We start from the raw sequence: 9,794 nt of genomic DNA, 5'->3' as shown, positions 1-9,794 counted from the left end.
ACGGGGATGAGGAAGTGTGTACAGGCTGCAAATCAAAGCAAAGCGAACAGGAGAGGCCGGGTTATTGCAACCGTTTTACGAGAGATACGGGGCTTTCTATTTAAAGCCATAAAAACACACACATAATCATAGGAAACATACATATAGCCAAAGCCAATGTAATGGGCACATTTTATTTGTGCTTATAAGAGAGGGAGTAAAAACGTGTACGGGCAAATGGCTTTTTTATGATGGAAAAATTCCATAGTGGGTCAAAGCCCCTTGCAGGTGGCAGCAATTAACTGTAATTTTTGCAGATTGTAATGATCCATAATTTACCAGTATAACCCCCTTCCAACTCTTTTCAGTCAAGAGAAAGAGGTTTGCGTGGAGGTTTGATTGGGTGCACATTTTATGCCGTCTTCTGGTCTTTAAGTGAGATTGTTGGGAGGGGGCCGCGGTGGCCGCCGACACGCGAGATAGAAAGGAGAACCGCAAAACACCGATCTGTTCCGTCTACTGCTCGTCCACAACGTCCCTCATTCCGCTCAGCAGCCGTCTTCTTCTTCCTGCCCCTTCTTCACCCCTTTGTCTTTCAGCCACAGCAGGCTTAAAACATGCACGACTGTCCATCCTCCATCTTAGAGATCGTTCATAGTCGCAATCACACACACGCGCACACACACACACACACACACACACACACACACACACACGGCCTATCTTCGTCTCTCCCTTGTTCTCCCTGTCTGGCACAGTATGGCCATGGTTTTGGGTTCAGTGTCTGCAAATGACTTCAGAAAAATGCCCTCCAGTGAAAAAAGAAAAAAAAGAGAAGAAAGGATAAGAAAGCAAAAAGATGAAAGAGGGAGCACATTTGCAAGTGGCGGATGCTTCTTATTTTGCATATCTCTCACTTCTGCTTTCCCCTTCTTCTCCTTTTCTATTCACCTGAGAGGATTTAAATAAATCCATAAAGCATGAAATATCAGAAATAGAAAAGTAATGCATGAAATGCATTTTTATAGGAGCCTCCCCACCCACACACAAACAGTCAAACACAATTTCTCCCTTCTCTTCTTTTCGCCGGGAATGTGTGTTTTTTCGTGATAAACGCTGGTACAATTTATTACCATGTGACCTCTTATTTGTATTCAGCATTAATATGCAGCATCAGATACATGTCCCACTCTAGCCTCGCTAATTCTGTAAACATGGCATTGGAGGAGCGATGAGTGTGTTTAACGAGATTAGGCGTGCGTTGTCAGGCAAATCTCCGGTCAGTGTGCAAGTGCTATTGAAAGTCAATTATTGTTTAAAATATTCCTATGCCTTCTCGACTGTGTAAGTTGTGTACTTGCCGCCTTAGATATCTCTCATTATTGTTTCATTAATTCTCTTGTTAAGCGTATACCTACATTTAATCTATCTCAGATATTATAGTGCATTATACAGTGTGTTAGGATTGAGTAATGCTTAATGATCTGAAAAGTAAGAAGGAAGATTTATTTATCTGTGCAATAAAAAAAAAACGTCGTTCCATTTTTTTTTTTTTTTTAAAGCGTCACAGTTGTTTTTGTCCGGGAATAATTGGTGGTGTAATGGGGTTTTATTTTGAAAGTGCCAGAGATGAAAAAAATAGCTGTGAGTGAACTCAGCCACATTATCACAATCTGTTACATATTTTTTAAAAGCTTACTGTCGTCATTGAAATGTCACGATTCTGCGGTTAGCTGTTCGTCAGTAAGTCTGTTTTATTATTTTATCAGGTCAATTAAAAGTGTTGTTTCCCTCTCTGTGTCTCAGATAAAGATGAGCCCAGCAGTTACACCTGCACTACCTGTAAGCAGCCCTTCACCAGTGCCTGGTTCCTGCTCCAGCATGCCCAGAACACCCACGGCTTCCGCATCTATCTGGAGAGCAAACCCGGCAGCCCCCTCACCCCCCGTGTGGCTGCAGCTCCTGGGATGGGGGGTGACTGTGCCTCCTCCCAGCCTCCCCTCCACGCTGTCCACTTGGCCGACGGCAGTCCTTACAGCCTCCTGAGGATGCCGGGCTCCGGATCTGGCCGGGATTCGGCATCCACGCCTCGCGAGGGCCGCTACCCCCGGACCCCACCGCTGTTCAGCCCGCCACCGCGCCACCACCTCAGCCCCGATGATCTGGCCCTGGCGACCCACCATCCCAGCGCCTTTGACAGGGTGATGAGGCTCAACTCGGTACCACTAGAAGCCCCTCCAATGGACTTCTCTAGACGTCTACGTGAGCTGGCTGGGAATGCCACCGGGGCTTCCCCGCCTCTCTCCCCTAACAGGCCCAGCCCTATGCAACGGCTGCTGCAGCCATTTCAGCCAGGTTCAAAGCCTCCATTTTCAGCTACGCCTCCCCTCTCCACCTCTCAGTCACCTTCTGGGTCACGCTCCACCCCCAATCCCTTGTCCAATGCGACCCAACCAGGCACACCTCTCAAGTCAAAGTCTTGCGAGTTCTGCGGGAAGACCTTCAAGTTCCAGAGCAACCTAATCGTTCACCGGCGTAGCCACACGGGGGAAAAGCCATTCAAGTGTCACCTGTGTAACCACGCCTGCACCCAGGCCAGCAAACTGAAGCGACACATGAAGACGCACTGTCAGAGCAAGTCTTCGGTGCTCAATGCCAAGTCAGATGACGGACTCTCGACCGCAAGCTCCCCTGAACCCGGCACCAGTGATCTGATGGGCAGTGCCACAGATGCTCTCAAGTCAGTGGTGGCCAAGTTCAAGAGTGAGAACAATGGCCTGATGCCCGAAAATGGAGAAGAAGAAGAGGGCGAGGAGGAGGAGGACGACGAAGAGGAAGAAGAGGAGGAGGAAGAAGAGGAGGAAGAAGAGGAAGAGGGGGAGGAAGAGGAGGAGGAGGAAATTGAGACTAAGCCTGGAGTCGAAGAAGAGGAGGAAAGGAACGACTATCGTTTCAGCCTTCGGCTCGAAGGGGCTCGCCACCATCAGAACAGCGAGGCCCTGCACCCCCACCGCAGGAGCTCGTCCCAGGACCCCGGGGACGAGGACTCGGCCCTGGAGTCAGATCGAGCAGACGACGGGACCACCACTACTATCAATGGCCTGGGACCTCTATCCACGGACAGCCTGTCCAGGAAGCTGCTGAGGGGACGCGTCAGTCCCGGCTCCCTCAGTCCCCTGTCCAAGCGCATCAAGGTGGAGAAGGACCTGGACCCCCACACGCCCACTATCCCAAACACCGAGAACGTCTACTCCCAGTGGCTAGCTGGCTACGCTGCCTCGCGACAACTCAAGGACCCCTTCATCAACTTTACAGGTGGTGACTCCAGACAATCGCCCTTCGCCTCCTCATCGGAGCACTCGTCAGAAAACGGCAGCTTGCGCTTCTCCACTCCGCCTGGCGAGCTGGACGGGGAACGGGCCGCGTCGGGACGCAGCGGCACCGGCAGCGGGGCCAGCACTCCCCACGGCGGCAGTGGGAACGGCAGGCCGAACTCCAAGGACAGCCGCCGCAGCGACACCTGCGAGTACTGCGGCAAGGTGTTCAAGAACTGCAGCAACTTGACAGTGCACCGACGCAGTCACACTGGAGAGCGGCCCTACAAGTGTGAGCTGTGTAGCTACGCGTGCGCCCAGAGCTCAAAGCTCACCCGCCACATGAAGACCCACGGACAGATGGGCAAGGACGTGTACAAATGTGAAATCTGCCACATGCCTTTCAGTGTATACAGCACTCTGGAGAAACACATGAAGAAGTGGCACAGCGACCGCCCTCTGGCTAATGACATTAAGACTGAGTAGGCAAAGAGCAGCATGCTGGCAGCTCTCTCGCTCTCTCTCTCTCTCTCTCTCTCTCTCTCAGCTCCCCCGGCTAAAAAGCGACCCTGGCTAACTAGCCAATAAGTGAGGGGAAAGGACAACAGGGTTAGACACCAGTACACGGTACAGCCCTGTTATCACCCCCGACTGGAAAAAGCTGAACGCATGATCCATCATTGGGGCAATATTGTTGCATCAAACGCAAAACTTTTTGAGCCTTTCTATTGTGCAATAATTTACACGTTTTGTATTTTTTGTAACTGGTCAGCATGCTCGGTGTGTTTTGGCTACTTAGAGAGAACGTCGTCCTCGGCCGGTGGGTTTGGTTGTACATGTGTTGCTGTTGATACTTTTGATTTCTTCAACATAACAAAAAAAAAAAGTTAGTTAAGAGAACCCATGCTGCATACAGTGCATACTGTTTTACATATCATGTACAGTTTTGTGTTCAAACATATAGCGGACAGTGTCATATTATCGAAAACATCAAGACAAGCAGGGTCACACTTAAAACTGATCTTTGTGAAAGATTTTCCATGCAAGATTGAGATAAGATATATATATAAATATATACATATAGAAATTGGGCTGCCTATGAAATGCTAGGCTCTGGCGCCATGAAATATTTCTTTGACAAACAGCAATGAAATTAACAATAAGGTGTAAAATGACAACAAAGAGTGCCTTGGATATTTTACCTGCATTAGTTAATCCTCCTTTTTGCTATAAGCTCGGAGTTTCAGCTAGAGAAGATTACAGGACATTTTTGTGCACATATGAAATAAAGCAGGTCCTTGCATCAAGCACCTGTACAACCCTGTCGTTTTGTGACTTAGCAGAGCATAAGGAACCAGCTGGAAAAAAAAAAAAAAAATGAAAAAGAAAAAAAAGATTATGTGTACCTCTGGTAAATCATTTATCTGCCTGACTCATGTATATTGTTATTCTCCAGATTATGGTTCTGTTTACTGGCATGTTACATGCTAAAAAAAGGAGTATGTGTGTAGAGTTTTGGTTTAGGTGTTTTATGTTTTCCGGTACACGCGTACCAAACTGAGAGGGTAGTCTGACGAGTTGTTTTAACCAACGTAATGCCCTTAATTTTCCAGAGTGTTTATTTTCTTTGAAAATTAAGAGTTTGCAGGGTTTTTTTTTTTTTTTTTTTTTTTTTGTAAGTAGCGCAGAATTATGTTTCTTCAGTGTCAGCCAGGCAGCAGCGTAGCCAGCAGCCACTTGAAGACCACACAGTGGGTTTCAGTCGTCCTAAGCCAGACAGATTTTTGGGTGAGGGTCGGGGGTTTGGGTGGGTGTGTCGGAGGGTAAGGGTAGAGGGGTGGGGGAGCGGGTTGAACAGGTGTCTCTACAATTCAAATGTTTATGTCCTTATAGCGCTTATTCTCTTTACCGCATTAGTTCTTAGAAGCCCTTAAGTAACCTGAAACATCTTTTTTAGTAGCTCATTGGAAACGATCTCAAATGGAAGTCAGAGTCTAAAGTCAAGAATCAGAATTTAGAAGAAAAAAATTCAACAAATTGAGTCAAATTTTCATTGTGTTCTTTTCAGTTGACATCCTCTAGACCTCATTGTGGTAGTTGTGTTTTTTATTTTCATTTTTAAATCTCCATCCCCTCATTGTTGATGATATAGCACTTGTCACTCTGCCTTGGATTCTGTATCTGTCTCTCTAATCGGAGGTACAGTCGGTTGAGTATAAAACCAGGACCAGATTCCAGATCTGGGACTTACCTACATGCACTGTTCAATTTTCCCAGTTTACAGTCGGACGCTCGAGGGGGAAACTTGCTCTTACGCTGACGGATTAGTGTGGTGTCATTGCTTTGCATTTAAAAAGAAGAAGAAGAAAAGAAAAGGAAAAAAAAGAGTTGAACTAGAAACTGTCGCCAGCCATGGATCCTCCCGAGGAGCCGGGCATCAGCCGGGCTCTCGGGGGAATCAACGCAGGAACCGCCATAGAAATATCCTGCTTCACACCGACTCTAGAAACACGCCGTACAGAAAGGAACACACGTCGACACATTTGATTTAACGAGATAAGTAACTTGTGTTGTTGAGTTTTTAAAGTAACACTTCAATATCTTTAGGGGAGAATCTTATTTAAATTTTGTTTTCATTTTGTTTATTGTTGTTTCTCATTTCTGTCTTGGTGACATCTGGGACTTGATCACTATGTAATGAATTGTCTCTCATCTTTTTTTTGCCTTTACTATACACAAGTCTTCAGGTTGAACAAAAATTTGCATTGGGGAGAGATTTATGATATATGAATATATAGAGAGAACTTAAAACACATAGGAAAATGCACACTCATGTAAGTTCCTATGTTCAAAACACATTTATGGTCTACTTTTTTCCTGTATTTAGAATGGTATTTGAAATTAATGTTCACTTAGTGTAGGCACTTATAGTATTTATGTTGGAGCCTGTATTTTTAACTGTTTTGCCTGTACTCTTTAAAGGTTTCAATGTACCCTTTTTTCTGTAGTGAAAAAAAATCCCAACAAGCTGCCGCCGTATATTTTCTTAATTTGGCAGGATAATATAGTGTGAATAATTTGTATGCTTGAAAATAAGTTTGTTTTTGAAAAATAAAATGTTGTGGCGTTCCCCCGAGGGTGAGAGGTCATGTAATGGCCTTTTCAGGCAGTCCCGCTGGAGTGACCACAATGAGGTAAACACAGGTGGTTGTACATATCTTTTTAGTTTGTTTTATATATTTTTCTCTCCTGCCATTTTATATGCAGTAATACAAGCTATTGTTGGGTTTTCTCGGTAGCCAACTTTTTACTGTCCTTGAACATGTACCACCTAATAACATTCCAGCCGTTTTTTGAAAAAGACCTTTTGTCATATGCAATCAATCCAACATCAATCTGAAAAGCATTTTCGTTTTTTTTTTTTGCTGCCGTTTTTATTTGTCATTTTGAGTTTTTTTTTTTGTTGTTGTTTTTTTCATTGCCAAAAGAACCATGGTGCTTTATAATTTAAATATGGTACATCTCATATGCAAGGCATATTCTAAATAAATCATAGAAAGAAAAAAAAAAGTTTGGTACATGTTATCATTGCTGATGTTTTGAGGTACATTTGAGTTCTCAGCCTGATTCATCCTGTGTTCTGTATTTACTTCCAAGCTATTTGTTCTGAACTGAACTTGAAGTTGACCTGCGGCATTGGTCGACATTATTTATTATGACTACACACACAACGCGCTCCGTTCAGAACGGAGTCACTGCGAAACAAGTCAGTTAATTTCTCTCCCTCCTGATGAATTGCGACGGCTTCATTTCTCCGTCTGATGACCGAAGGTCATCGACGACATTCACCAGTTTCTTTTTTTCTCGACTTACAGATTTTGGTTGTTGTTAATTTTCAGTTACGGAGATGCCACTCTATTTTCAGCTGTTGTCTGCATTATTCTCTTCACTCAGCCATTTTGTCTTGAAAAAAATAAAAAGTATTACATACATATCTGAATTTGCTGCATTTGTTTTGGGTTTTTTTGTCTTATTGCGGCCTGTGTAATAAATGTCACACAGCACTTAGTTGCATGTGTGTGTGTGTGTGTGTGTGTGTGTGTGTGTGTGTGTGGATGTATTGCACCCAGGTGTGTTTGCATGGCTCAGCCTGAATCAGCCGTCACAGGGGGTGGAAGTTCACCAACATATCTCTGGTCTGTGGCCTTGTCAGGTCAGCGAAGCGCCTGTTATATCTCCAGCGACCCTCCCATCTCCTCCTGTCTCTCTCCGTCTTCACCCCCTCCCCCTCCATCTCTTTTTTTCCCCCCGACCACACCGCTCTTTTTTTATTCCTTCATGTTTTTTTCATTACGCTGTGTCAAACTTTATATGTCTTCCTACGTCCCAGTCTCTCTCTCTCTCTCTCTCTCTCTCTCTCTCTCTCTCTCTCTCTCTCTCTCTTTTCTTCCGACCTCTCCCTTCCCCGTTTCCTCCTCTCCCCGCCGAAGCACTGGAGGGCAACGTGACAGACTAATCGCTCTCCTTGTCCGAGCCCGCCGCTGTTTGCCTAGCAGGGCCAGATTAAAGTTCACAGATAGAGAGAGGTTCCTGCTTGGGCCAGGTGTTGACAGTTAAGATAAAGCAGAGTCGCAAGGAAGTGGAGGGGAGTGCTGGGTGGGTTAGGGTGTTGGGAGCAAGGAATTTTTTAGCCTGTGTGTGTGTGTGTGTGTGTGTGTGTGTGTGTGATCTACACATTTATAATGTTCAGGAGGGTGGTTACCCCCCCTCCCCTTTGTCTCCGATCTCCCAAGTTCAATGTCAAGAGAGCAACAATGCTCTGGCCCACAAATCCCGCCACCAAACAACCCATGCATAGCAGACATACTTTTCCCATAGCAGACTCTCGGCCCTTGCCTACCAGGCCCCCCCCCCCCCCCGCCCGCTTCTTGTGTAGACATATGTCCTCAACTCGTAAAGGCAACAGTCGGGATCGGGTGATTGAAAGGGGAGTTTTCAAAAAGGTCGTCATGCCGAAAGTAATGCGTACAGTCCCGTTTGGATAGTTTTTCCGTCGGGCTTGTTTTTCATTTGTAGAACAAGATGTGGGAGAAACTTTTTAAAAAAGGCTTATTTCTGTTCCTCTCATTTCTGGCAAGTCTAAGGAGGATACACTGGCTCTGTGTTGAAGGGCGAGGATTTATTAGTTCATTATGCTAATCAAAAGTAGTTCACAAACACTCTTGAAAAGATAAGATCCCGACCGACCCCCTCCCTTTTTTGCTCGTCTTCCCCTGCTTCACCTCTCTCTCTGTCCTGACTTGCCTGTGTGTTTAAAGCAGTGGAGGCCTCCCAGGCATAGCTGGGGAAATCCTGTCCAGTAGAGAGTCGGCGCGTTGAATCGACTCTCTTAATCCTCCTGATGTGCCACTTCTCCCCGTCCCGTCCTCTCGCTCTATTCCTCCTGCCTTCCTCCATCCCTCTGACGCTTCTGTCTCCTTCTTGCGTCAACCGCCGGTGGATCATCCCTCTTTATCTCTCCTATCCCTCCTTCCTTTTCTTCACTCCCTACATTATACGCACTCTGTCATGCTTCGTTTCTTTGTCCGTTCCTCTTCCGCTAGTTCTCGCCTCTGTGTTTTCGGGCTCATTTTTTTTCTTGGGCCCGAGCCCGTCCCTCGAGTGTCAGTGAGTAGAAGAAGGCTGAAGAGCAGAGATGGAGAGGCAGACTGCAGCTGTGCTGTGCTGCAGTGAAGAGGGGGCCTCGTCCGGGCTCCTTGGAACAATATAAAAGCACTAATCACCCGGGACAGCTGACACCCAGTGCCTCACACATATACACACACTGTGCTCCACACACACACACACACACACACAAAGATCTGAGGATTGCCAGTATAGGGTGGAAGAAGAGGAGCTCTGCCCAGACAAGACTTGCAGGTCTGGCTCGGCTAGAAAACAAAGTCTGTGTTTTGTCTATGGGCAGCAACGCTTGGGGGCTGAAAGTGCTTTCTCACAAACATGCGCATACGCCCATAGACTGTGCCTAAGCATGCACACACTCATACCTACTGTACAACAGACATGCAAGCACACACACACACACACACACACACACACACACACACACACACACAAACTTAAAAGGCAGTTAAGTGCACAGGAGTACACAGGCAAACTTCCCCTCATGCACTTTTGTACGCAGACACAGAATCAAACACACATGCTGATCCTGGAACACAAACCACATAATGGATCGGGTGCATGCACACTCACACACACACACACACACACACACACACACACACACACACACACACACACACACACACACGTGCGTACACAAAAGTGTCTTCGGGAATGTGACCTTTTCCCAAAAGCCTCCCTTTCCTGCCCCGGCTCCCCTCCCCCTCTGGCTGTGTGAAGACTGAAGGGGTCAAGGGTCAGGTTTTGGGGGGCTGGAGATTAGGTTTCACATGACTGAGCACCTTTGTTGGGGCAGGCCGGCAGAAAGGAAACGTC

General features: G+C 46.4%; 1 protein-coding gene across 1 annotated transcript in view; it reads left to right on the top strand.

Moving 5' to 3' along the window:
* The window catches only part of LOC137886536 (B-cell lymphoma/leukemia 11A-like), a 13,189-nt gene extending 8,066 nt beyond the window's left edge, over positions 1-5,123 (top strand). The window contains exon 3 of the mRNA XM_068729028.1: positions 1,786-5,123. Within this exon, the coding sequence (XP_068585129.1) occupies positions 1,786-3,779 (1,994 nt within the window). The 3' untranslated portion in view covers positions 3,780-5,123. The remainder of the gene's footprint in view (positions 1-1,785) is intronic.
* Positions 5,124-9,794: the final 4,671 nt, after the last annotated feature.

This window comes from Cebidichthys violaceus, unplaced genomic scaffold (genome assembly GCF_023349555.1).
Source record: "Cebidichthys violaceus isolate CVI_PGR_0920_01 unplaced genomic scaffold, fCebVio1.0.p SCAF_44, whole genome shotgun sequence".
NCBI lineage: Eukaryota > Metazoa > Chordata > Actinopteri > Perciformes > Stichaeidae > Cebidichthys > Cebidichthys violaceus.
Note: the sequence above shows the minus strand (reverse complement) of the source record. Positions and strands in the feature narration are given on the sequence as shown.